Raw genomic sequence first — 27,955 nt, 5'->3', positions numbered from 1 at the left:
AGAAGTGGATGACCAGGTTGGCAGTGTTAAAGGGTGGAGAAAGAGAGAACATGAGAAGAAGTTGGAGAGGAAAAGACTTTATGATTTGGGAAAACTGTAAGGGAGACTGATGTGCAGGTGGGGGACTGGGTAAAAGTCAAATCACCATGCAAAGAAGAAGGAAAGTCTTCCAAATTCAGCCAACCATTCATGGTAATAAAATTGTTTAAAAATGCAATGAAAACTAGTGATCATAGGATATGGAACCTTAACAGGGTAGCTAAGTTTTATCCAGTGGAGAGAGAACTTGCTACTGATCCTGTGGGGGAGGCTTCATTATTGAACCACAATGTGAGACCTCAACGGGATCGGAAGAAGCCCGAGTGCCCTCAAGACTATATTTAAAAAAGAAAATGGTGCTTGTAATTTATATTGTGATCACAAGGTTATTCTTGAGTTGTATAATATCTTGCTACTTATATTTTTAGTTATTTTATTACCATTTCATTTGTGTGCACTTATGTAGCTTGTCTTTCATTTCATCATTTGTTGTGGGTTTGTATTGTTGGTGAGGGAGGTGATGTGGTGTTCTGTATCCAAGAGATGAAGTGGGGTTTGGAAACCTGAGCATCACCACCTAGATTGTAAGGGGCTCGGAAATGTCAGTTGGTGGTTGGTGGAGACTGGACACGGCTGTCCTGCCTTTGGCTGTTCGCGTGGTTGGGGCCTATACAGCTTTTCCCTACTATAAATCTTTTAATTGAACACTATATTGCCTCCACTGACTTCTTCACAACCTTCAACTCAGAGAGCCTCAAAAGCAACCCTGTAGGAGCATTGCACTACTTAATTATAGACAGATATATGACTAGCTGATGGGAGAAAATAAATCTCCTGGGAAACTGTGCTACCCCAAGCAGTCATATTTCATGATTTTCTCATCGGGCCTGCCGTAAATCTTTATATGTGGAAAATTGTGCATGAAAATAATGTTCCCTGTTTTTTAGTTCTTCAAGGAACCCCTTCCAAAACATTGGGGAGGGTATCAAATTGTCTTTTCACTTGCGTTTTGACTTGGATTATGCATAATTGTAGAACTTTTTTATGTCTGCGTTTTGTGGTTGCGCACTCTACTTCCTTTGTCCACTATGGGGCCTGTACTAAAACAATATCCAGGGCTCAGTTTCGCTCTCAATCCGACGATTCTGAGACCTATGCAAGCCCATTCTGCAAGAGATAAAAAGGACTGAAAGAATAGAGCACACTGGAGATGACATCTTACGTACCCAGACAACTTGTTTCCTACGTAGGCATTCAGTTATCACTTCCTTTGGCAGAGGCTAGCATACTTTTGGCCCACAGGCTTACAAAGTGATGATTTTGTGCATGCTACAGTAGTTTTTAGAGCAGTACCTTAAGCACAATTGCCTCCTCGATGTTTTATAATATGGTATATTATTAATCAGCTCAATTAAATGTAGTGTATCTACTTTGCAAGGATAGTTTTTCTGCCAATAAAGAATTAAAACTGGTGACGCAGAAGATACATAAAGATGTCTGCAGTGATTACTAAATCTTTTGAACCAGTTTACATCTGGCCAGGTGTTGTGAACATTACACATGCAATTGGAAATCCAACTGGGAAGTAGTCTGTGGATAATGAAGGGCCATGTAGGCTTGTCGTTGAATTCGCTTCCGATACAAACCCTCCAGAGGCCATTAGCCTGGAGTTGCGAACTTCTACATCAGTGAATCCTTTATGAACAGGAATAACAAAATTCTACATTACCCAGTTCATGGTAATATGCAGCTGTGAAGTTCTAGATCACTGCGGCTCCATGAAGACTTTTGTTTATGAAGAACCAGAAGCAGGAGATTGTGGATGAGCCCTCCCAGACGTCATGGCACATGTACCTGATGAATTTAGGCTGTAATGGTATTGGATCTGTGTTGGACCTGGCCTCTCTGCAGCGTTATCCCAAACGTATTGCCTTCCTCATCCTATTTTTCTAACCTTCTTTTTGTTGGCTATAGGACTCCAGGCACTTTACTACTGATAATCAATGCTAAAGTACATGTGCTCTCTCCACTAAACAAGGTGTAATTGGTTTACACTTGTTTGGTATATTTGATTTACTTGTAAGTCCCCTGTAAAGCCCAGTTCCATATACCCAGGACCAGTAAATTGAATGCTACTACTGGGCCTGCAGCACTGCTTGTGCCACCCACTGAAGTAGTGTTTCAAACCTGTCTCAGGCCTGCCACCGCAGGGTCTGGGTGCGTAGTTTACTACCACTTTAACTTTCCATTTAAAAGTACTTGCCATGCCTTAAACTCCCCTTTTATTACACACAAATCACACCTGAGATAGGCCCTAATTATCCCTATGGGCAGGGTGCTGTATAAGTAAAAGGTAAGTGGCATGTCCCGGTAGTGACAAACAGCCCATTTTGTTTTCGCTACCGTGAGGCCTACTCCTTTCAAAAGCTAGCATTGGGAATTCCCTTACATTGTTTTAAGTGGTAATTCCGGATCTAAAAGGAGTGGTGCTGCCATGTTTGGAATGTTTAGAATAGTGATAATAAATCCTACTTACAGGTGCAGTTGGATTTTACATTACTATTTTAGAAATACCACTTTTAGAAGGTGGGCATATCTCTGTGCTTATGACTCTTTGTGCTTTGCAGCCTGACTCCAATACACATCTGAACTAAGTGACAGCTACACTTGGTGCATGCTTTCCAGACGACCACCACATAGGAAGGGCTGGAAGGGAATACATCTACGTTTATCTGTATACTGACAGTTTTCTGGGCGGAAAGATCATAAGAAACCACGATTCGGCAAACTAAGAGGTCCAATGATTAAGCGCATCAACAGTTTTGAGTAGCGGGTCCAGGTTATGGCCTGCGAATGGAGTGGGCAAGAGAGATGCCTAATAACCTGGAAGGATACCCCCACGATGATCAAGGTGTGATCCTAGTGCCGGGGAAGGGACATGGATGGTATAGTTAGCCAGAAAGGCTCTCTCTTGGTGGTTTTTAAATTGCAATAACACACTATTATTTGAAACTTTGTGTGATGAGGACTAAAATAAAAAAAAATTAAAAAAATACTGACAGTTTTCCTGGGCTAGGAGAGGGAGTGGTGGTTCATACTTTACATTTTTATAGGTTGTGTCCTGCCCTCACACAAATGTCTGATTTACCCCCTATTGATCGTCTAAACAGAGGACTGGATCGAAAGGGGTTGTTGCACACTTTTAAGGGTTGCTCTGAAGTCACTCCCTCATCAAAGACATTCTTGAGTATAAGTACTGGGGCTCTGACCCCATGATTGGAGAACTGTGTGGAGTTGTAACCAGACACTGCTGGCTCTACAAACTGCACATTGCCAGAGGACTGCTGTGCTGCCAGGAGGATCCACCATTTGGACTTCCTGCTTTTTTGTTCTGGCATGCTGCCTGCTGGGCTGCTGCAGGGGCTGCTCCTCTGCAATCTGCCTTATGTGCTGCCCTGCTGCCTGCCCACCTCTTTGTGCCCCAGTGCTTTCCAAGGGCATGTTGGCTTCCACCCTGTTCGATCAGAGTCTCAGAACCAGAAACAACTCTGCCTCTTGGTCGTGGGACTCTGAGTCCGGACATTACCAATTCCTACGGGCAGTGTGTGTTGAGCTTTTGGCTCCCCGGTGACAAGAAGCGTGTGTAGAGCGATTTGCCCAAGGTGGAGCAGTGTATGTTGAGCACCTCTTTGGTTACAGGGGGTGGAGCGTTTGTTCTGCTCCCACAATGATTGCAGCGCTGTAGGAAGCCCAGTGTGGCTTATCCCCCTTCCCCAACCAGCTTCCAAAGGAGGGAACGTCTGTGGCCCAGGTCCCGTTTTATCAAGATCGCGGTGCCTATGGTCGGCCGAACACACCCTGTCTGTGTCTCCGAGCTTACCCCAACACATAGTTCTCACCGCGGGCGCCGACAGTGAAGGAGGCATCACCACGCTTATCTCCTGGAGAGGGAGTGCCTTGGCATTCTGATCACTGTCTCAGTTCCCCTCTACAGGTACGTGTACGGAGAACCACAGAGGAGACACCTCTGTCGTGCGTTCCTTCGCAGGCCGCGAGTTTTCATACTTGGGAGCGAGACCGCTCGTGTGCCTGTAGGCTGGTGCCCGCTCCCCCGTAGACTTTCCTCGAAGGGGGCTGCCTGGTGTGCTTGGCAGTTGCAGCGCGTGCTCAGGGGAAGCTGCCTTTGACTTCCATGCAAACAGGGGACCCAGCGAGGTCTCCTCACTGAATCCTGCAGTGCGCCCCTCTGTGGGATGTACCTGGGGGAACTTGTTCTTTGAATGAGCATTACAAGGCGGGTCCACAATGGAGGCCTCAATCGCCACAGGGAAGTTATTTTATTTGAAAAGCTGTGAATTACTGGTAGTAGGTATGCAGGTGCTTCTGTGCCCCGCGTTTGGATGCCTGATGACCATAAGAAGTGCAGTAGGAGTGCAGGTGCACTACACCTTAAGCTTATTGTGATATTTTGTGATCCTTGTACTTATGGTGGCATTTGGTGATTCATGCGTTTTCCCTAACCTTACTGGCATTACATGCACTAATGTTATGATGTATGTCGTTTTATAACTTACCTTGTTCAGGATAACAAGTACTATCTCAGTATTAGCATCGTATGCATAGTATTTAAAATGTGGGGTGTTTTGGCCTTATTTTATGTATCATATACTATATATTTTGTATATAATCCTGTGTGCGGAGAAGTGTCGCCCCACTGCTATTTCAGCAGTGCATAAAAGAAAAAAGAAAATGATAATAACAGGACGTTAATATCATTTTAGTTTTCTATGTGGCATTCAGAGTCGGCGCGGGCTGCGGTCTGTGATGCCAGAGCAGAGTGAGGAGTGGTTTGCCCTCCTCTAAGTGCCCATGATGGTTTGGCCGGCCCTTTTGGGCTTGCCAAACCATCTTGCGCACTTAGCATGCTCTCCATAGGTCTGCCTTGCACAGCCCAGTGAAGAACATTACCGGCCTCCCAGGAACTGGCTGAGCAGCCAAACAGGCCACTCAGACCAATCACGACGCTGCTCATGCAGAGTAGTGATCGGATGGCAGAGTCCTGAAACCTGGGTGCTTCCGGTGCCTTCAGCAGATCTGAAGAGGAAAGAGGAGAGGCTTGCGGCAGCATGGCCGCAGAAGGTACGTTTATTTTAATTTTATTTTTTAATACATTTCCCCTACCCTACCACCCCCGTTACCCGACCACCCCCGTTCTGAAGCAGCTGCCAATGGTCTCTTTTGTGGTGTATTCATTGTGCTGCACAAACGCTTTACACATTGCCTCTGATGATAAGGGTATGTGCTCTGCGCCAAGCTGCCAGAGGGTGAGCACAGGTTATTATTGGTGTGTAACTTACTTGCCCTAACTAGAGTGGTAGGATCTGCCGAGCTTAGGTGCATACCCTAGCCAAACAAAAAACCCTTTTCTAAGCCTGATATTGGCTTTCGACATCCTTGTTGCCCCACTTTCTTGTGTAGATTGGATGAGGTGGCCTGGCTTTTTAGAGTCTGCAAGCTGATGGGTTTCCTATTTTTTGTTGGACCGCCAGCGTCTGATTAGGCCGGTGAAGAATCATAACCCTCCAGTCAAGTACTCCGGGGGTAAAACAGGGTTCCGTTTCCCCTCACAATATAGCCTATACGTCCTGCTGCTTCATGATCTGTGTGCATGGAAAGTATCCTTCAATGACTAGGCATACAACACACATATAACCTTTCTGTTGGTATAGGAATCAAGACCTAACCTGGCGAGCCATTGAGGAGACAGCTGAAAAGGACAAGAGTGACAGAATTATCTGAGCTTAAACTCCTTTAAGACTGACCTATAGCTAGTTGACACAAAAACACCTGAAAAGCAGAAAAGGATGCATAAATCATTTTGAGAAGGGGGTTGCAGACATACCATTAAAAGATAAAGTAAAAACCTTGGGAGTCCTGTTTAACTCGAGGATATCTATCTGTGGCCAAACCAATGCAGTAGTAACCTATTCTAATGATCTGATTTCACTTAGGAAGGAATTGCTTTATCTTGGTGAACCAACTTTGATAACAAAGCTAGCTAGGGCCGATGTAGGGCCAAAAGTACTTTTGTAAACCATTATTTGTTGGTCCACTTGAATCTAAGGTTATTCGGAATTCAGCAGTTGTGGCACTAGTCAATGTCCCTCACAGTAGTCACATCTCACCAACCTAAATCTCCAGTCACTGTAATGGCAAGAAATACATTTAAGATACTCACATTAACAGACAAGTCAATATTTGTCTCAGTAAGTACTTCTAGACACCCTTTCAATTCATCAAATAAAAGCGTCCTTTTGGGTTTTGCAACCATGTCCAAGAGCCCGATAACCTACGCCACATAAACAAATACTCCTATTCAGGAATACCTGGAAAACTTTATTATTTCAAAAGAAGTGTGTCTGCCATCTGTATGCAATAGAGCTTATCTGCCCCAGAGTTGCTAGTGCTATGTTAATATTCAGAGGACCTTACACAAAGCTGCCATACAATGGATTTACATCTGTGCATACGCCTTACCTTTGAGAAGGGGCAATGGGGTGAGTTCCTGTTGGTTGCTCTGGTAGCGAAATTGGGAAGAGCTGTGAGACCTTCTCTGGCGATTCCGACGCAGTGACCTCCGGGAGAAACCATCCACCTTGTCGGCAGGTGGAACCGGCGAAAGCCCAGGTGAGGATGGGCTGGTTGGTGTGCCCGCTGGTGGCAGTTTGGTCTCCATGGCTGTTCCTGGAGGCACTGGCCACAAAATGTTTCCTGGAGGGACTAAGGCCGCCTGCAAGGAGGCAAGCCTCTCCTTCTGTTTCCCCTCGTCCTCCAACTTAAAGCCGTGCCACCACGCCCTGGTACTGGGGTTGTCCACAAAAGAAGGCCGCGCAAGGGAAAAATGCCCAAATCAACCAACTTATTATTTTGCCTTCATCCAGTAAACATAGGCACCACACCCTGGATATCAGCCAAAACGACAGGCATCAGACCCCCTCCTTGACACTTCACCAAAGCAGGCCTCAGTCCTCGTACACCGTTGAACACCCAAAGGAAGGCGTCTTAGACAGGGCACCATCAACATGCAACATAAATAAACGCGTGAGCAGAAATCAATTGTCTGTCTGCCATGCATCCACTGATTTTCTGGATCCGATGCCAATTTGAGGTGGTTCTAAAAGAAATTAAGGTGCTTTTCCTCTCTTAAAAAGTGCCACAGCCACTAAACATTCGGCAATATTATCACCTCGAGTTTTGTTTTATCATACAAAAGTGAGTCTCATTCCGTCTTAAAACCACACGTTTGAGTTTCATTCCTTTCGATGATACAAATTCTCCAGATGGGTAGGAGACAAACCAACGCATCACATGCTGTTTGGCTAGGAGGGCTCCAACTAACGGTGGGCGGAGCAAGGTGAAGGGGCTGGAAAAACCTTTTTGCTTTGCAGCAGATTATTAATATTTCAGTCCATTGCTTCTTTGCAAATGGCCCTGCAAGTGTGTTCCTCCGTTCGCGCTTGTCCTTGCAGACCTTGGATTTGGTGGTGCGCTAGTTTGCTTCCCAGTGGAAGATGAACGAAGCAGTACAAGAACACGGAAATCACAAATTTGAACTGGGGTTCTGTCAGTTTTTGGGAAGGGGCAGTGACACGAGGCGCCCCGCCATCAGCTGCTGCATGACTAACCAAAGAGATGGGAGGGGTGCATAAAGTGACCTTTGTTTTACCAAGAATTAAAAAGTGGAGCGGCACTGCCAGGTCACAGCTCTCCTTCTTTTTTGTCAATGGCAGCAGATCAGTAATCTGTCCGCGTTTGGAGGGTGGGGGAAGGGCAGGCAGGAGAGGGAGGGCACCCCTTGGGCTATTTCAATCCTGTGTCATTGCAACAATAGCTCGTGCAGCGCATGCTGATGACACTTCTGTGTACAGTCAGAGGCAGGGATGGGGGCAAATAACACACCGTGACCCCAAGGTGCCAGCTGTGCGGCACGTGCTTGGAAAGAAATCAAATTATTTTATGCGTAGGTAAAAGCAGATGGAATGTTTCTTTTCAAGGACAGCCTAAGGTCCTTTGGTGTGGCAGAAGTAGTGCAGACTGAGCATCTTACCTCACTATCTTGTAGAACCGGCTGCGACAGCCCAGCTACTCCACATTCACCTTGTGATTCTCAACAAGCGGGGACACCCAACCGGGCACAGGACGCCCTGGTAAACATGTAAATACACACAACAATATTTATGTTAAAAGAGGGAGACCGGGAGAAGGGAGGCAGATGTCGCACTTGCTGACAATCTTCCTGCTTTTAATGGTAGAGTCAGATTACTGCTCTGCCTAAATGAAGGGGATTGGGGCAAAGAGAGGTGGTGGTGGTGGTAGGGTCAGATTACTGTTCGGCCAAAATTGAGGGAATGAGAGGCACAACTCAAAAAAATACGCTATGGCAGATGGGGCGTGGAAGGTCCAGTTTCAAGCGCTCGGATGTGATGGGAATATTAGCAGCCAATGGTAGACAGGAGCCGTTTAATTCCGATTTTCGTAGCTATTGTTCCAAAAGTGACTGATGCTGGCATCCTGGTTTTTCACCGCAGAAGGTTGTGAAAGGAGAACTGGAGGACGGTGGTTCTTTGATCCTCGGGTACAGCGCCTGGAAGTCCAGAACTGCCAGCAGAGCGCTACACGTGCCGGTTACTTCCTCCACAAGGCTCTGCACCGGCGCGACCGGGTACCATTGCATGAATCCCAGACTTCCCTCCTAGCCGCTTCCTGGGAAACCCGCCCTCATCAGCACCTGCCGGCGCCCTCTCCCGGATCCCGCCGGGCATCGGCTCGTCTCCTCCCTCGCTGGACGCAGCTGGGACCCGCTCCTCCTGCGCGCGAGCTCCCTCCCGGCCCAGACACCGCCTCGCGCACCGGGCTGCAGTCCCAGGTCAGGCTCGCGGAACGCCTAGTTCTTGCTCCGTTCTCTTGGCGCGGCGGATGCTTATTGGTTGTTCTCGAAGGCGATAGCCCAATGCCTGGCTCTGCACCCCACTTGCGGTGCGACTGCTCCTTATTCCAGGTCCCGGCTGCAGACGGCCGCGCCTGTCCCCACTATGGCTCCTCCCTGGTGCAGCCTCCGCGTCCTGGGCATTTTCCTGAATGCCTACGGCAGGTTGCAGCTCGCCCTCCTTCCTTTCTTTCCTTCTTTCTTTGATGTGCGGTTCAATTCTAGTGACATTCACAACTACCCCTCCTCCCCCGGCGCACGTGACCCAACCCAACCTGCCCAGTGGCTGCTTAAATATAGCACCTGCGTCACCACAGCTATAAGATGATGTCACCCTCCGTAGAGCGAACGCTGGAGCGCTCCACAATTTGAGGCTGCGTGCCAAGCGCGTGCTGCCGCTGCAATGGAGAGTGATTCCGTGGGATTATGAGACGGGCAGGGATATGCAAAATGCACAATTGCGTTATTTTTTCGAGGAAGACAGCTGTGTCGGCTTGAGTGCCTGCCACACAGCGGCTTGAGTGCCTGCCACACAGCTCTTATTGTAACCTACTGGTTTCAGGTCCGATTCCTTTAAATAAATGTCTCTTCCCTGAGCGCCAGGGCAGAGATTTAAATGTTACATCCAGATCACAAGCTAGGAAGGGGAGTACGTTATTTAGCAGATTGTGCGCCTGCTATAGAGGTGTTCGCCAGCGGCCCCTGTGTAACATTTAAGCAGTCCTCTCAAAGTTGAACAGCTTTGTGGGACGCATCGGATCGGAATCTGTCAAATTCTAGGTTCCCAACATTTTTCCCAGCATGCACTTTAACCCGCTGAGATATCTGATTGGATGTTTATTTCTTGTGTATTGTCAGACCCAGATAAGAAGAGATGGCTCACCAATCCTTGATGGTCTTGGTAGCTGACTTGATCTCTCTGCGCAAGAATGAACTAGAGCTAATATAGCACACTGACGGTGAATACTTTACAAGCACACTCACTCCATGGCGTGGTTGCAGACGCCTGAACAGGAGCTGTCCAGCGCCAATGCATCCTGTAAAGGAGAGCGCATTAAAGCCATACAGTGGGAAAGACTCAGGACAGGAACTTCCTGGTATCTGTAGGTAATGTGCTATGGTTTATAATACCTTTGTTTAATTGAGAGGGATTACATGCTTACCTAGACAGTATTTCTTGCATCATCTGAAGAGATGCATATTCTAGAAGTGGCCCACACTGCCCTGCTCACATCACCAGATCCCCTAGAACTCATCCGAACTACACTGGCAATTTCTGACAACTTTGGAAGTCTATACAGTCCTTCAGCAGAAGTTGCTGAATTGAGCCCATGGGTGCCTTCAGCAATGTTTGATTAGTGTCTAGCCTATATTTTTCTCTGGCTCATGTATTCTTAGAGTCCTAATGATGATCCGTCTATCTGTCTAAAGAATCGAAAAGTTGTCAACTACTTCTGCGGACCCAATTTCATTGTACATAAGAATAAAATTAGTTGTGTTGTTCTCACTTGATACACACTCTTGATCACGTATTGTCATATCTATATCACTTGTATGAGAGCAATGAGCATGTTTCTCACCACACACCCCCTGCACTGTCATATTGTTTGGAATGTTTTTTTATATATTATTGAATACATTGATAATTTGATGTATTTGCACATTGATTGTGATAACTTTCTAAAAGTGGCATTTTCAGAATAGTGACTTAAAATCTGGCTTTACCATTTCAGAGGATTTAAAATTACAATTCTTTAGACATTGAACTTGGCATTTCTACTTTTCCCCATTGGAAAGTATCACTTATTAAATGTTATATGGTACCCAAGGTTATCTTATCGGAGAGTTAGGTGTCAGGATTCAAGAAACCAAGGCTCAACTACATTTGCCATTATTCACAAAAATAATTTTTGCCAGGAGAAAAGGAACAAATGCCACAGTTGGAGAGAAGCATGGTACCAAAGGAATTCCAAGATGGCCGCCCAGCAATACGTTAAGAGCCATACTAGTTATTTACCCATTTCCATAGCTTAAGATTCTAATGTGAAGCGCATGCTTTCCAGAAACTATGCACTACACTGAAGTAAAAATTCGGAGCACACCTGTGACCTGGAGGTCTGTCGTGAGTAAATAGTGAAGGTAGTGCTGTCTCAGACGTGTTGAGTTCAGTTTGTTTATTATGTTCATGAAAGAACTACTGCACAACGTATTTGAAGGTGGAGTTAAAAGTCTTGGAGAAATTAGTGTTCAGTCACGTGAAGGAAGTGACCCGAATAGGGTCACCCGGGTCACTCCTGACCACCTCTCAGCCTTCCAAACAAATGAAGAGTCGGTCAGACAGTAGAGAATATAAACCCAAATTATTTATTAGTATTGCACTGCAGTGGAGCCCAGTTTGACCAGCCTCACAAGATGGATGCAGATGGACTAACTCCCTCCAACAGAACATAAGATATTATACATTTCCAAATCCCTAAGAACACGCCCAGGTTGGAAAATTCCGGTCCAGGCACTAGCAAACAAAGGAGGTACAGAAGGATGAGCTACAATCCTGGGACCGGGTACATGTTATCTCTGCTCCAAGGTTACTCTGCCCATGCCCGCTATTCTAGAGGGTGGGAACGAGCCTATCTAACAGCAAAGGTATGCTATAATAGAGAGTACATTCATTAGTGCAGCTAAACTCAGCCTTGGAGAAACACGAGGAAAGATGCATGGAGGTAGTTTTCGGCTGAGGCAAGCAATATGAGGCAGGAGCTTAGCTTCGATCTTAGAACAGAATGGCGGCTACTAATACAACGGCGCCATGAATGCTAACTTAACACAGAATCAAACATGAGCAATGGGACAATAACATTTTTAATTCTGACCCTCCCTTTAGCATTCATTGCTAATTTTTATTATTGCCATCGGCAAGGGCCTTACAATTCTAAAGGAAAGGGAAGAAAATGCTCAAGCATGGGCAACATTTGCTAACTCATTTGGCTATCAGCGAAAGCTAAAACCTTGTGCGATATGCAATGGACACATTACAAGGCTAGGTATACATGATTAATATTCAAAAAGTGCTCTAGTCAATGCAAAACATATCTTGGATGTCCTGTATCATCATGGCCTTGCTGTTAGAGTCATGTTCCGAGTGATTAACTCTTTATTGATTGGTTTAGCAAACCATTTACAATTTAAAACATGGCTAAATCGAACAATAAAATGACAGTAGTAAATGTTAAAAGTGGTGGATTTAAAATTACAAAAAATTCGGTGAACTATTATGGGCTAATAATGTTCTGCTGGAAGACATCGCTCTAGCTTTCCGATGGTCTGGACTCCGATTTAATTATTGAGTCAGTTAACTCGACCGCCGTACTAAGATGGGTAGTGTTAGATCTGGCACCCTTGGCGTGGGTCTCCCTTCCATTTTTGCTGTTGCCTCATGTGTTTTTCTGATGTTAGATGCTTTGGGCACTGTGCCACAACTGTCCAGTGCCACAGTGCGAGTGCACCCTACTGTAAATTGATGTATTGATTAGTGGTTTCATGATTGGATATTTGGTTTACTTGTCAGACCCTAGTACAGTGCACTGAGTGTGCCCAGGGCATGTAAGTCCAAATGCTGCTAGTGGGCTTGCAGCACTAGTTGTGCCACCCACAGAAGCGGCCTTGTAAAACATGTCTAAGGTCTGCCATTGCAGAGCCTGCGTCCAGTCTGGTACTGTCATGCTGACTGGGCAAGTGCACCCACTTGCCTGCCCCTAAACCTTCCCTTTTCTTCATATTAGTCACCCCAATGGTAGGCCCAAGGGCAGGGTGCATTGTAAGTATAAGGTAGGGCAAGCCCTGGTGTGCGTGGCATGTCCTAATAGTGAATTACAGCCATTTTCGTTTTTCACTATTGCAAGGCTACCAGTTCTCCATAGGCCAGACTGGGCAGTTAGAATTATTACACTTTATAATCCTAGCAGACTCAGAGAACATGGTAGAAATTCGAGTTTAGTATGCCTGGACTCAGAATAATAAAATACATCTTTTAGTGAAGTTTATTTTAATATTCTGTGTTTGCAAATACCACTTTTAGAAAGTAGGTATTTGCTTGCCTAACCATTTGAGCCCGTGTAGGAAGGTAGATCCCTGACTATGGTTGCCCCCAACTTTTTTTCCTGGTGTTTTGCTGGTTTTCTGACTTAGTTGACCTGGGGCCCTGCTATTCAGGACCCCAGGCCTACTGCTCTCACTGTAAAATGGATTCCATGTACCTTAGGTACATATCTAAATTGGATACTGAGTCACCGTACCAGTCCCTGTACAGTGTACCTTAGGTACCCAGGGCATAGGTGTACCCAGGGCCTACCAGGGGCTGCAGCATGTATTATGCCACCCCTGGCTGGCCATCCAAATCTGACACAACTGGCTGCTTGACAGCTGGGGCAAGGTGGTGTAATCACCCTTTGCTTTAGATATAGTATACCTATATCTAACCCTAAAAATTGACACACAGATCTCCTATCAGTCACTCCTATGGCAGGCCTTAACAATCCTGAAGGCAGAGTGCTTGGAATCGTGTGAGATGGTGCTCTGGCATGAGCTGAGCCTGTCTGCGGCTTTCGGGACCCATCCCTTAGCCGTTTCCATGATATCGCATACCATATACTCTTAAGTGCATTATAATCCTCGCGGTTATATGCCAACTCTGGTATCGCTTTATCAAAACATGTCGAGTAAGGTGTCATACGAATTGGAATACTAACCCCTCGCCAATTCTGGCGACGGGGTTAGCATTCCACCCTTCTAGAAGGACACGACATGTATGTAACCCCTAACCCTGGTTAAAGTCAGACATAGCCTCAGCTCCACAAAATGGATGCTGCCACCGAGACACAAGTCTGCCCTCCTGCTGCTGGGAGTCCTCCCAGAGCAGGAGGCAAGGACAAAGGGTTTCCTGCCAGGGGCGGTGCCAGCACCGTCCCAGACAGGGTTTTGTGTATTCCAGGTAGGCAGGGCTACAGAGGAAGGTGACTGCAAGTGGCACCCCGGTGCTCACTGTGCATAGGCTGGCTGGAACCAGTTCCAGGGTCACTCCAGACCCTGTGCTGGGGAAAAGCCCGCCAAGGAAGTGGGTGTAACCACCCCCCTCCTAGTCCCACCCCTAGGGCAGGACTTAGTCGCGTGCCAGCCCCTTTTTACAGGATAAAGGTAGGAACTGGCCCCCTTCCAAATGAGATCATCTTTGAATCCTGAAACTACTTTCCACGAAAGGAACTCAAGACTTCTTCCTAAGATTTCTCCCTTGTGACTAAGGAGTAGTCACCCTGCATCCGCAGGCACCATCTTAAGAACACTGCGGTCTGCTGCAAGTCTCTCCTCCGGATCAAGACTGCCCAGCTCGACGAGAACCGGCTTCCCTGGCACCTCTGACCTCTACCTACATCATCAGTCACGCTGAGATTCGTGGGTGTGACGAGACCTCGAGGGACCGGCCATCTTCAAGACTGCACGACTTCTTTCCAGCAAGCCCGCCGAGTAATTTCCTGGTGAGTGCTTTGGGGTCCGAGAAGCCCCGACCCTGAGCAGCTCCAGCACCGAAGTGCAGCCTCCCAGCATCTCCACGATCTGCGTGGGGCCCTTCTGCTTTTTGCTGCTCACCGCGTTGTTTGGCTACTAGCCCGCTGGCTTGTGGCCTTCTGAACGACGCCCGACGACATTTCTGCTGCTGGTCTGGTTGCTCCAGGCTGGCCCTTGCTCCCTTCCAAAAGAGGAGCACCCCGGACCCTCCTGGTCCACTCAAGACGCCATTTTGAGTCCACCACGTGGGCTTGAATTAGCCAAGGCTTGTTGCCCAATCCTGGGTAACTTCGACGCCGACAGCTTCATCCATCGTGGGACAGCTCGCCTCTCCATCCTGGTCGCCGACAACGCCTCCTGGTCCGTGAGATCTGCAGAGCCAGCGTCGCCCACTCACCTAGTCGAGGTGACTTCGCCCGGTGCCATCCTGGTGCCCACTTAATCACTGGCTAGTGATTCAAGAACTTGGTCCCCTCTGCTTTCAGGTTTTCTTCTTCCTTGATCCAGGCTTGGATCCATCGAACTTTTCTTCACTGGTCGCCTGCCAGCAACTTCCTTCTTCCAGGCTCCTGGTCCGGCACGAGGATTCCCGACGTCTTTTCAGACCTATGCAGCTGCAGCCCCTGGGCTAGGTAACTTCGGCATTTCGGTGCCCCAGCATAGCCTCACTATCAAAGGGTCAGGATCCACTGTCGTTTTCTTCCTACCAGGTCGGGTTCGCCCGTAAACACTAACTTTGTGAATTCTAGCTTCCATAGACTTTGTCCCGCATCCCGCGTGAGGGTGCACACTCTGCACCCGAGTTCCCTAGGCCTCCTGCTAGTAATCTAAAGGTTCAGTAGTCCAGTCCTAGCGATCCCAAAGCCTCTGAGAATCGTTACTTACCTGCTAGTAATCCGCATTCCACTTTTAGAGTATATGGTTTTTCGTGCCCCTCGGGCATTTGTGTATAACGTGCTAACTTAAGTATTTTCGTAAGAGTTTTGTTGTGTGCCTAGCACCCTGTCCTCATAAAGAGTACAGGGTTGTTGTGATTCTAATAAATACACTGTTTATTTTCATAACACTTGTGTGGTGTCCTTTCACTGGGTGTTCAAGGGGTAATGTGATGGTAAAACAGCTGGCTTAACACGCCCTCTAGAGTCTTAGCCTTAGACTGCTCGTATCCATGCTACTAGGATAGCTGGTCTATAAGGTTGACTTACAACCAATCATCAATAAGGGTTGTTTGGACTGATATATAGTGATCACTAGAATAGTGAACACTGCACATCAGGCCAACTTCTCACATTGGTGAGCAGCGGTTGGGATTTGAGCTTGCTGTTGTTTTACCACACATGCCCTAAGAATATCTTGTGAAAGATCACATAAGTACTAAAGGTACATATAACTTAGCTTAGAATACTCTGAGTTCTACTGAACCAGCTGTTGTAGCTCCTAGGGCCTAGCACACCCTAAACTACAACTCTAGCAAGGGATCAGTAGGCAAACATATAGTGTAGGTAAGTGCACCACTTACACCTCACTAGAAAAGCATGTCTACCCAGGGAGAATCTACTGAGACTCCCCTGGTCAGTGTTGACCCTCCACAGGTCACTTCAAGATATGCAGCTCTCAGTTTCCAGGAGATGAGACAAATCTGTGTCTCCAGAAAACTGAAGCAGGGTTCTAACCCCACCATTCCCTTTTTAATAGGTCTCTTAGAGACTTATGATGCGAGAAAGCTTTCTCAGCTAGATGGGAATATGCCAGCCTTAGAGGGTACCTCTGGGGATCCAGACCTCCCCAACATTGCCAATGCAGTTGAGGAGGAGGAGGATCAGGAGGAACTCTCTGGGGATGAGGTAGACAAAGGTCTTGAGGTAGTCAGAAGGCTAACCAGGACCAACTTAGACTTACTTGGGCTGGGATCTGGGGGACCCCCAGTACTAACCCGAAGTGGGCCTAACCTTGGAGTTAGGAGAGATAGATCTCTTTCTAGGGACTCCAATAGATCTCTGCACTCTAATGCCTCTTCTCAGGGGAGAAGGAATCCTCCACAGAGGAGATTTACTTCCCCTCAGAGAAGGGAGCATGAAGCTAGGATGAGACAAGCTGAACTGAGGATTGAAAGGGAAGAAATTGCCCTGGCCAAAGAGAAGCTTGCCCTGGCAAGAGAGCAGCAGATGAGTGGGTTAGCTCCCACTGGTGGCAGCAATCTCCCAAGAGATAGAGAGAAGGGTTTAGATACTAAACACCTGACTAAAATAGTGCCCCCCTTTAAGCAAGGGGATGACATCCAGAAATGGATGGCTGCTTTGGAGAGGGCCTGCACTGTGCAGTGCATTCCCCAGAGTCAGTGGGCAGCTATACTGTGGCTCTCCTTTGATGGTAAAGGTAGAGATAAGCTCCTCACTACAAGAGTGGAGGATGCTAATGATTACCAGGTCCTGAAAAATGCACTGGTTGATGGGTTTGGTTTAACCACTGAGCAGTACAGGTTGCTGTTCAGAGACACCCAGAAAACTCAGTCTCAGGACTGGTCTGACTTTGTTGATTGTGCCACTAAGGCTTTGGAAGGCTGGCTACTGGGTAGCAAGGTTACTGACTTCACAGGATTGTATAATCTTATTATGAGAGAGCAAGTCTTAAATAATTGTCAGAACCAGTTATTACACCAGCACCTGGTAGACTCTGATCTGACCTCTCCACAAGAATTGGGTAAGAGGGCAGACAAATGGGTCAGAACCAGGATTAGGCCCAAGAACCAAGGTGGTGACCAGAAAAAGGAATCAACCAAGCCTCAAGAGAAGGGTGGGAATAAATCTACAGATCAAACCACATCAGGGCCCCAAAAATCCTCTGAGGGGGGTGGGTCCCAGAATCCTTCCAACAACCAGAAGAAACCTTATTGTTATCCCTGTAAACAGGTGGGTCATTTAAAAACTGACAGCAGTTGCCCAAAGAATAACAATAAGGAAAACATACCCCCAAGTAACATTCCCAAACCTCCTGTTACTACTAGTAAAAATTCAAATTCAAAAACTTTATTCGGAAACATGTAAATCATGTCCATAAAAGTACATACATACAATACATGTTAAAAGAAAAATACACTTGACAATCGCAATCCGCTAAAAATACAGTTTGATACATATAACGAATCAAGTAACACACTTAAAAAGGTTCCCAATAGATAAAATGTTTTAAGAAATTTTTATATTTGTTTTTAAAAAAATCATGCTTTTCCTATAGCTGATGGCCCTAAGTAAATAACTAGCCGTATAAAAACAGATGTCAGGATGATGCAAATTAAAAAGTAATTTCATTGCCGCTTTAACGGTTCTTGCTCCAAATTTAATAAATAAAGGTTTTAAAAAGAATTTACGACATTCACTATACAGGTTACATATAAGTAGAAAGTGCTCTGTGCTTTGTTCTGAAATGTTGTCGCACCGACATGGACCTGTAGGGCGCATCTTAATCTCAGGGAATGCAACCAATAGGTGGACCGTACCCATCCTCATCCTGGTGAGAACAAACCGGTGTTGCCCTTTGGTTACCTGGAGGAGGTAAGGGTGTAGGCCCACAAATTCGTTCAAATGGTTGTAACGTATACAGGTGGAAAGTTTAAGATCATCCATGGCTCGTCTTTCTGCACAATGATTTAAGAAAATTGATTTCAGACTCTCTTTAGAGAGATCCGAAGCAGAACAGTGATCTAATGTAACGTTAAACCCAAACACACTAGAGAAGGATTCAATTGTGTATTTAATCCATGGGATTTTGAGAAAATAATCTAGACGTAAACAATCCTCAATGATGGCCCTATTAAATGAGGTTTCGTCTTTCATCCAGACCGAACGCCACAACATCAGAGGTCTCAATAATAATAGATCGTTTAGATGATGTAGTCCTAATTCTTTATGGACCAAGCTATTAGCAGTGGAGGTCGGGAGACACAGTAATTTTTTCAGAAATGTATTCTCTTCTACCTGTAGAGATTCTACCCTGGATACCCCCCATACCCCTGCTCCGTAGAGGGCAGCCGAGAGACACCTAGCTTCAAAGATCTTAAGCATTACTTTAGGCCGTCTACTACCTAATTTACTTGCAAAAGCAAATATTCCATTGGCACTCCTGATCATTTTGTCGCGCACCACCTTGTGCTCGACATCCCAGCGACCATTTTTGGAAAAGTTAACCCCCAGGTAGCAAAAATTTTCCACACACTGCACCACCTGGCCATCAATGAGATACCTATAGGGCTTTTTAGTTTTGACTTTACTAGCTCCACACTCCATCACATATGTCTTGCTCTTGTTAATGACCAACTTTCTTTTTTCGATAAAGGCCACAAATTTATCCATCAAAAGCTGTAGACCCCGGGGAGTCCTAGAGAGCAACACAGCGTCGTCCGCATAGAGTAACACGGGGATGGTACTTGTGTTTACTCTAGGGGCGTCCGCTGGTGCCTTCTTTAGGATCGAGTCTATTTCATTAATAAACAGAGTGAAAAGCAAGGGTGCCAAAACACACCCTTGTCTGATACCTCTCCTGACCCTGAATTTGTCTGTGCATTCGCCCGAAGGCCCGTACCGGACACTCGAGCTAAGCCTCTCGTATAAACGGGACAGAAAATATATAATTTCCCTAGGTGCTCCCATTTCTAGCAAGGTAGTCCATAGTATGGCGTGATCCACCAGGTCAAAAGCGCTGCTCAAATCAGCGAAACAGAGGTAGAGTGAACCATTTTTTGCTCGGGTATATTTCCCTATCAGGAGTTCCAGGTTTAAGCATTGTTCAATGCAACCTCTTCCTTTCCTGAACCCGTATTGGCAGTCTGTCATTATCTGATTAGACTCTGCCCACTCTTCTAATCGGACGAGGAGTACACGGCTCATAATCTTGACGGACGAATCCAGCAATGAAATTGGCCGATAGTTTTTAGCATTTCCTCGGTCCCCTTTCTTGTGAATCGGAACTATTATAGATTCAGACCAGGTGCACGGAATAGTATAGCGAACAGCAGCGTTAAAAACTTTGACTAGTACTGGCCCCCAAGTCTCAGGTGCGAATTTGTACACATCAACTGGGACACCGTCGGGTCCCTGGGCCTTACCGCCCTTACTAGCCCTGATACTACTTAGGACCTCCTGTAAGGTGATATCTAGGTTAAGTACTGGCCAAGAGCAACTTATCGGCAACGTTACCATGTTAGGATTAAAAATGCCAGAAAAATGCTGTACCCATGATTCCTTACCCACGTTTGAGGTTAACACGGGAAGTTTATCATCTTTTAAAAGGGGGCTGTTTACTACTGCCCAAAAAAGAGTACAATTATTCGATACAGCCGCTAGATCAAGTCGCTCCCAAGCTTCCTCACGTAGTTCAACTTTCCTTTGCTTAAGAGCTAAATTATAGTCAGATCTAAGCTTAGCTACAACTGTTTTGTCTCTAGGTTTAATGGATAATGCCTTTTTTAGTGTCTTCAGTGCCACAGTACATGCATTATTAAACCATCCCCTTGCTTTATTATTAAAATTTCCAGCAGACCTAGTAAACTTACCACTAATAAAAACATTGATTTTTGTAAAGTGAAGAATACAGGCCTCCATATTTGGTTTCTCATCAATAATTGATGTAATGTCATTTAAGCAGCATGAGATAATGCAATTAGAAATTACTTCAGCTTTATCCCCTGCCCATCTTATTCTGAATCCGTTCGGCCTATGTACCTCAATGTTTATGATAGGGCTACTATCTGGAATTATACAAACTTCCCAAAACCTAGTTTCAATAACAAGACAGTTATGATCACTAACCATGTGGTCTACAACCTTGACATCAGAGCTAAAATGAGCTAATTCGGAAGACATGCAAATAAAATCAATTACAGTGTTCGCCCCCCTCCCCACAAAGGTTGGCAAACTATCACCCTTCCCGTCCTGCTCAATCTCTAGGATCTCCAAATCGTAGGCGAGTAGGAAGGAGTTCAGAGTTTCTCCATATGTATTGTGTTGGAAATGTGTAGCTGGCTCTCCAACACGATTCAAAGTGCCACACAACTTTTGGTTAGAGAGAGGGCAAACAGAAATGTTAAAATCTCCAACATATATGAACTCAAAAACTGTATTAGAAGCTTTCATCAATTGTTTGATTGCGACGTCTAATTCTAAAATAACCCTGTGTCTGCTGGCATCAAAAACATTATTATACATATTAATCAACAGAATGTTTTTGTCTGCCTCATCAACTAACCACAGCAGTTGGGAATTATTGCCCACAGTGATATGCTCCTTCACCCTAATTCGCATTTTCACAGAGATCAGAATTAGCAAACCACCTTTGGCCCTCCCTGAGGTAGTTGCCACTGCTGGTAACTCATATGCTACAAAACCATCAAGGCCCTTAAAATTTAGACACCAGGTCTCTTGTAAACATAAGATATCAAATGTTCTAATTAGTTCTAACCACCCTAATACTTCTAATTTGGAAACTAGTCCTGCTATATTCCAACTAGCAATAAGGCAAGTTGTTGATGCCCCCTCTAAGGTATTGCAAGATGTACCCACAGACTTAGGCAGTATACTACCAGTAGTATTTGGGGACTGATATAAATCTACTCCTGCAACCACTTCCGCAAACTCGTGTCTGACCTCTTGTCAATCGCAGTTATTAAGACCAGACAGGGCATCATATCTATTGTGCAATAGCATGCTTGGTACTAGGGGGGATGGCCAGCGGTTATGCATATTCAAGTTGTTATCCCATCCTAGTGCTGGCGTTTTTGGTAGGGTTACATTTTGCTGTTCCCCATGGAAGAATTTTAATGTTAGGGGAACCACCGTACCTCTTCTACGCTGAGGTGGAAGAATATGTGTTAGGACATTAGGAAGTACATCGGGGTGTGCAAATGTTACCACCACACAGTCCCCTTTAAATCTTTTGGGGCGATTCCCTATCCAGGGAACACGTTTAACTGCTTTGATATCGTGCGCCAGTTGCTGTAACCCACCAGGCGCTAACCTCATATTACCTGAGAGCCAGTGAAGGGCCTTACTACTCAGAGAGCTGGATGACTCGGTAATACCGTCATCCAACAGGGGTACATTAGCTAACACCAGTACAACAGGTGAGGCTTCCTCAATAAACTGCAGTGGGTCTGTACCGTGAACTTGTGCTTGTGGTAAATTTACTATCAACGGACGCCCTTCTGCTGTTGTTATATTGTGATTAACTTTCGGGGCAGGCATATGGACTGGATTGGTCAGCACACCAGATGTCCCTTCTCCGGCTTGATTAACCCCTTCGGTAATATTTCTTGTTATTAATAAAGTGTTAAGACTACCTATTTCCTCCGTCAACTTTGTTTGCACACCTCCAAGTCTTTTTACTTCCGCCTGCAATTTATCTATTTTAGAGATCAGAGGTTTTACAATTTCAATGAGTTTACCCTCTACAACCTCAAGCAGTTTAGTAAACATTTCGTCATCTCCTCTGTTTCTTATAGTCCCTTCCCCTACAGCCTTTTGGGGAGCTCTCGAGGAACCTGGGGATAATGTTCTTTTCCTTTTCACTCTTGGCCTTTGACCGCCCTGTTTCCGCTGATTCTTCACACAGGCGCGCACAGGCCGGGGTGTGTGCTCAATCAATGGCAGATCATCCTCCACAGGACCAGTTACAGTTTCTGGATCTGAATCAATAACATTATCAGAGTCTACATCCAGAATAACAGGGGATGCTAGCGTGATCAATGGCTGGCTGCCAGTCTCAATCATAGGTGATGCATTTGGTGAGACCCTGGTTTCCACCAACACGAAGGGGCTATCCTCAGCTGACAGAGGTAAAGTAGGGCTTAACCTGCGCAAATCTGGTGACTGGCTTAGCCCAAGTGATTCCCTCCTTTGTTCATTTATTTTCTTTACTGTTTGCACAACATAATTATCCATGGTATTTGCGGGCAGAGCAGCAGGTTTCTTTTTAGTCGTCATCTATATATAACACGGTTGACAAACAACACAGCAACAGAGTCTTACTTGTAGACGCGTCTCTGATGAACCAGGGGGTCGAGCCCTGCCCCTGCCTCCTCCTGCCGATGAGGGGCGTAGAGGGCCCGCCCTTTGCCCGGGCTTAGCCCCGGGCGTCCCGCTCGCGTCCCGCGACGCGGGGGCTCTCCTCCCTTTCTAGGGCTCTGGCGCCCTCTGCAGCGCGACGACCCGCGTCACTGCAAACGCGCCGCCGCGAGGCCTGCCGGGATTTGCGGTCTCCCGGAGCGGCGGCGCGGAGTCCGGTGTCCAGGGACTCTTGGCGGTGGCGGCGGAGATGTCAGCGCTCCTTCGCGCCTGCTACTAACTGCCCAAATGACTCTCGTGGCGGTGGCGGCAAATGCAGGTCAGTGGTCAGTGTTGCTTCCCCCCGCTCTGCCGGGGCTCTCCTCCCTTTCTAGGGCTCTGGTGCCCTCTGCAGCGCGACGACCCACGTCACTGCAAACGCGCCGCCGCGAGGCCTGCCGGGATTTGCGGTCTCCCGGAGCGGCGGCGCGGAGTCCGGTGTCCAGGGACTCTTGGCGGTGGCGGCGGAGATGTCAGCGCTCCTTCGCGCCTGCTACTAACTGCCCAAATGACTCTCGTGGCGGTGGCGGTGGCGGCAAATGCAGGTCAGTGGTCAGTGTTGCTTCCCCACTAGTAGTAATCCCCCAGGTGGTGGGAGTGCCCCCAAGAATTTGGGTGCATTTACTTTGGGAGTTCCTGGGGACTCTGGCCTAACCAGGTCCCCAAACTTAGATACTCTTGTCTGTGAGACTGGCATGGGGTTTGCCAACTTCACAACTTCTCCCAACACTTTGGGCAAGTACAGACAGGAGCCCCTCATCAATGGAATGAAAGTTGAGGCCTATAGAGATACAGGGGCTAGCATCACCATGGTGACTGAGAGTCTAGTCCCCTCAAGGCAACTTTTACCTGGTGCCACATACCAGGTGGTAAACATTGATGGAGTGAAGAAAACTCATCCCATGGCAGTAGTAAATCTCAGCTGGGGAAGTGTCACTGGCCCCAAGAGAGTGGCAGTGTCAACCAACTTGCCTGTAGATTGCCTACTGGGGAATGATTTAGAGACCTCAGCCTGGGCTGAGGTAGAGCAAGAAACCCATTCTAGAATGGTAAACCCCCATGGTAAGGTTAGTGGGGCAGTGTTAGTCACAGCCCCAGTCCAAGATGTCCTCCCTGAACAGGTCAGGAGGGTTGTGCCAGTCACAACCCAATCTCAGACAACTCCCTTCCCAGAACAGGTTGTCAAGGCTGTCATGGTAACAGCCCACACCCAAACTGAGCCCCCTCCTGAAAAGGTTGGGAGAGTTGTGATGGCCACAGCTCAAACTCAGACAGATGATAGTGTTGTGAAGCCTGAAACTATGGATCACTCCACTCAGACAGAGAGCATTGAGGAGGAAGAGAAATCTCCCTCCCACCAGACTTTAGGAAAAGATCAGCCTCCTCAGGGAACTGATCTGACCCCTTGTGAAGAAACTGCCACAGAGGTAGTCAGGCCTAGCCTGGCAGAACCCCTGATGTCAGTGGACCCTTCCAAGATGGGACCCAGTCTGGAGCAGGTAACCTGCCCCTCTCTACCCTGCCTCAGTCAGCCCAGGGCTGTAGAGGTCAGGGAGGCCAGTGGTGGACCCCAAAGGCCCCCCTGTCCAAAAGAATTCCCCAATCAGCAGATTAAGGGCACTGAAGCTAGTAGTCCTAGCCAAGTGAAAATAAAACCAACTCCTGAGGGATCCCCCTTAAATTTAGTTAGGGACCTCCCACAGATGGACACTGTTGGGCACAGCCAAACCTGGGACCTGAGGGCCCCAAACCTGACCTGTCCCTCCAGTAAGCCAAACAGAGGGACCCAACCTCCAGCTGTAGGTAGCCAGAGGTTGACCCTGAGAGCCCAAAACAACTCAGTCTTGGAAAGAAAGGCCTCTATGATGGAAAATGATTGGAGGAAGCTGAGCCCAAAATTAGTGGAGCCTCACTTCAGTACTCCATTTCAGCACCAGCCTTTTCCTTTGCCAAAACACACCACAGGTAGAGATTCCCTATGGTGGAGACCCTCAGATACCCTTAGGGTGAGGGATTGCTTAGTGGACCATGAGATAGGGGGTAACCATGCCAGTGCTGTTACTTCCTTATATGGCCACTCAGGCAATATAGGCTTACCTGGCAAGGCTAGCCTTATCTCCTTTCGTTTGGGGGGGGGGGTTATGTAGGAAGGTAGATCCCTGACTATGGTTGCCCCCAACTTTTTTTCCTGGTGTTTTGCTGGTTTTCTGACTTAGTTGACCTGGGGCCCTGCTATTCAGGACCCCAGGCCTACTGCTCTCTCTGTAAAATGGATTCCATGTACCTTAGGTACATATCTAAATTGGATACTGAGTCACCTTACCAGTCCCTGTACAGTGTACCTTAGGTACCCAGGGCATAGGTGTACCCAGGGCCTACCAGGGGCTGCAGCATGTATTATGCCACCCCTGGCTGGCCATCCAAATCTGACACAACTGGCTGCTTGACAGCTGGGGCAAGGTGGTGTAATCACCCTTTGCTTTAGATATAGTATACCTATATCTAACCCTAAAAATGGACACACAGATCTCCTATCAGTCACTCCTATGGCAGGCCTTAACAATCCTGAAGGCAGAGTGCTTGGAATCGTGTGAGATGGTGCTCTGGCATGAGCTGAGCCTGTTTGCGGCTTTTGGGACCCATCCCTTAGCCGTTTCCATGATATCGCATACCATATACTCTTAAGTGCATTATAATCCTCGCGGTTATATGCCAACTCTGGTATCGCTTTATCAAAACATGTCGAGTAAGGTGTCATACGAATTGGAATACTAACCCCTCGCCAATTCTGGCGACGGGGTTAGCATTCCACCCTTCTAGAAGGACACGACATGTATGTAACCCCTAACCCCGGTTAAAGTCAGACATAGCCTCAGCTCCACAAAATGGATGCTGCCACCGAGACACAAGTCTGCCCTCCTGCTGCTGGGAGTCCTCCCAGAGCAGGAGGCAAGGACAAAGGGTTTCCTGCCAGGGGCGGTGCCAGCACCGTCCCAGACAGGGTTTTGTGTATTCCAGGTAGGCAGGGCTACAGAGGAAGGTGACTGCAAGTGGCACCCCGGTGCTCACTGTGCATAGGCTGGCTGGAACCAGTTCCAGGGTCACTCCAGACCCTGTGCTGGGGAAAAGCCCGCCAAGGAAGTGGGTGTAACCACCCCCCACCTAGTCCCACCCCTAGGGCAGGACTTAGTCGCGTGCCAGCCCCTTTTTACAGGATAAAGGTAGGAACTGGCCCCCTTCCAAATGAGATCATCTTTGAATCCTGAAACTACTTTCCACGAAAGGAACTCAAGACTTCTTCCTAAGATTTCTCCCTTGTGACTAAGGAGTAGTCACCCTGCATCCGCAGGCACCATCTTAAGAACACTGCGGTCTGCTGCAAGTCTCTCCTCCGGATCAAGACTGCCCAGCTCGACGAGAACCGGCTTCCCTGGCACCTCTGACCTCTACCTACATCATCAGTCACGCTGAGATTCGTGGGTGTGACGAGACCTCGAGGGACCGGCCATCTTCAAGACTGCACGACTTCTTTCCAGCAAGCCCGCCGAGTAATTTCCTGGTGAGTGCTTTGGGGTCCGAGAAGCCCCGACCCTGAGCAGCTCCAGCACCGAAGTGCAGCCTCCCAGCATCTCCACGATCTGCGTGGGGCCCTTCTGCTTTTTGCTGCTCACTGCGTTGTTTGGCTACTAGCCCGCTGGCTTGTGGCCTTCTGAACGACGCCCGACGACATTTCTGCTGCTGGTCTGGTTGCTCCAGGCTGGCCCTTGCTCCCTTCCAAAAGAGGAGCACCCCGGACCCTCCTGGTCCACTCAAGACGCCATTTTGAGTCCACCGCGTGGGCTTGAATTAGCCAAGGCTTGTTGCCCAATCCTGGGTAACTTCGACGCCGACAGCTTCATCCATCGTGGGACAGCTCGCCTCTCCATCCTGGTCGCCGACAACGCCTCCTGGTCCGTGAGATCTGCAGAGCCAGCGTCGCCCACTCACCTAGTCGAGGTGACTTCGCCCGGTGCCATCCTGGTGCCCACTTAATCACTGGCTAGTGATTCAAGAACTTGGTCCCCTCTGCTTTCAGGTTTTCTTCTTCCTTGATCCAGGCTTGGATCCATCGAACTTTTCTTCACTGGTCGCCTGCCAGCAACTTCCTTCTTCCAGGCTCCTGGTCCGGCACGAGGATTCCCGACGTCTTTTCAGACCTATGCAGCTGCAGCCCCTGGGCTAGGTAACTTCGGCATTTCGGTGCCCCAGCATAGCCTCACTATCCAAGGGTCAGGATCCACTGTCGTTTTCTTCCTACCAGGTCGGGTTCGCCCGTAAACACTAACTTTGTGAATTCTAGCTTCCATAGACTTTGTCCCGCATCCCGCGTGAGGGTGCACACTCTGCACCCGAGTTCCCTAGGCCTCCTGCTAGTAATCTAAAGGTTCAGTAGTCCAGTCCTAGCGATCCCAAAGCCTCTGAGAATCGTTACTTACCTGCTAGTAATCCGCATTCCACTTTTAGAGTATATGGTTTTTCGTGCCCCTCGGGCATTTGTGTATAACGTGCTAACTTAAGTATTTTCGTAAGAGTTTTGTTGTGTGCCTAGCACCCTGTCCTCATAAAGAGTACAGGGTTGTTGTGATTCTAATAAATACACTGTTTATTTTCATAACACTTGTGTGGTGTCCTTTCACTGGGTGTTCAAGGGGTAATGTGATGGTAAAACAGCTGGCTTAACACGCCCTCTAGAGTCTTAGCCTTAGACTGCTCGTATCCATGCTACTAGGATAGCTGGTCTATAAGGTTGACTTACAACCAATCATCAATAAGGGTTGTTTGGACTGATATATAGTGATCACTAGAATAGTGAACACTGCACATCAGGCCAACTTCTCACAGCCCGCCTCTGCGAGATTGTGTATTCCTTGTCTGGGTTTGTGTGTGACAGGACTAGGGAATTCCAGGAGACGGGCTGGGGCTGCCCGGTGGTGAATAGGGAGATCTGCATCTAGATGGGAGGGAGGAGTCGCACCTGGGACCTGAATAGGGCTGGGCCTTCCCTCTATAATGCTGGCTCCACATCCTGTGGTGTGTCTGATGTCTCTGCCCTTCACACTGAAAGAAGAGAAGGAAGACTGTCAACAAAGTGCTCCTGGACTATACTTGTCTTCCACAATGCTGGCTTCACCTCCTGTGGGGCGTCTGATGTGCCTGCCCTGCACTGTGAAAGGAGAGGAGAAGTCTGGTTAACAGAGTGCTTCAGAACTGGCTTAAACTGGGCACAGGCCCCTCTCCC

The 27,955-nt window shown here is 47.5% G+C and overlaps 1 protein-coding gene across 1 annotated transcript in view; it reads right to left on the bottom strand.

Moving 5' to 3' along the window:
* Positions 1–9,246, bottom strand: part of PPP2R5B (protein phosphatase 2 regulatory subunit B'beta) — a 417,105-nt gene extending 407,859 nt beyond the window's left edge. The window contains exon 1 of the mRNA XM_078660771.1: positions 6,577–9,246. Coding sequence (XP_078516897.1) covers positions 6,577–6,775 — 199 coding nt within the window. The 5' untranslated portion in view covers positions 6,776–9,246. The remainder of the gene's footprint in view (positions 1–6,576) is intronic.
* Between the last annotated feature and the right edge of the window lie 18,709 nt (positions 9,247–27,955).

This window comes from Lissotriton helveticus, chromosome 9 (genome assembly GCF_964261635.1).
Source record: "Lissotriton helveticus chromosome 9, aLisHel1.1, whole genome shotgun sequence".
NCBI classification, from domain to species: domain Eukaryota; kingdom Metazoa; phylum Chordata; class Amphibia; order Caudata; family Salamandridae; genus Lissotriton; species Lissotriton helveticus.
Note: the sequence above shows the minus strand (reverse complement) of the source record. Positions and strands in the feature narration are given on the sequence as shown.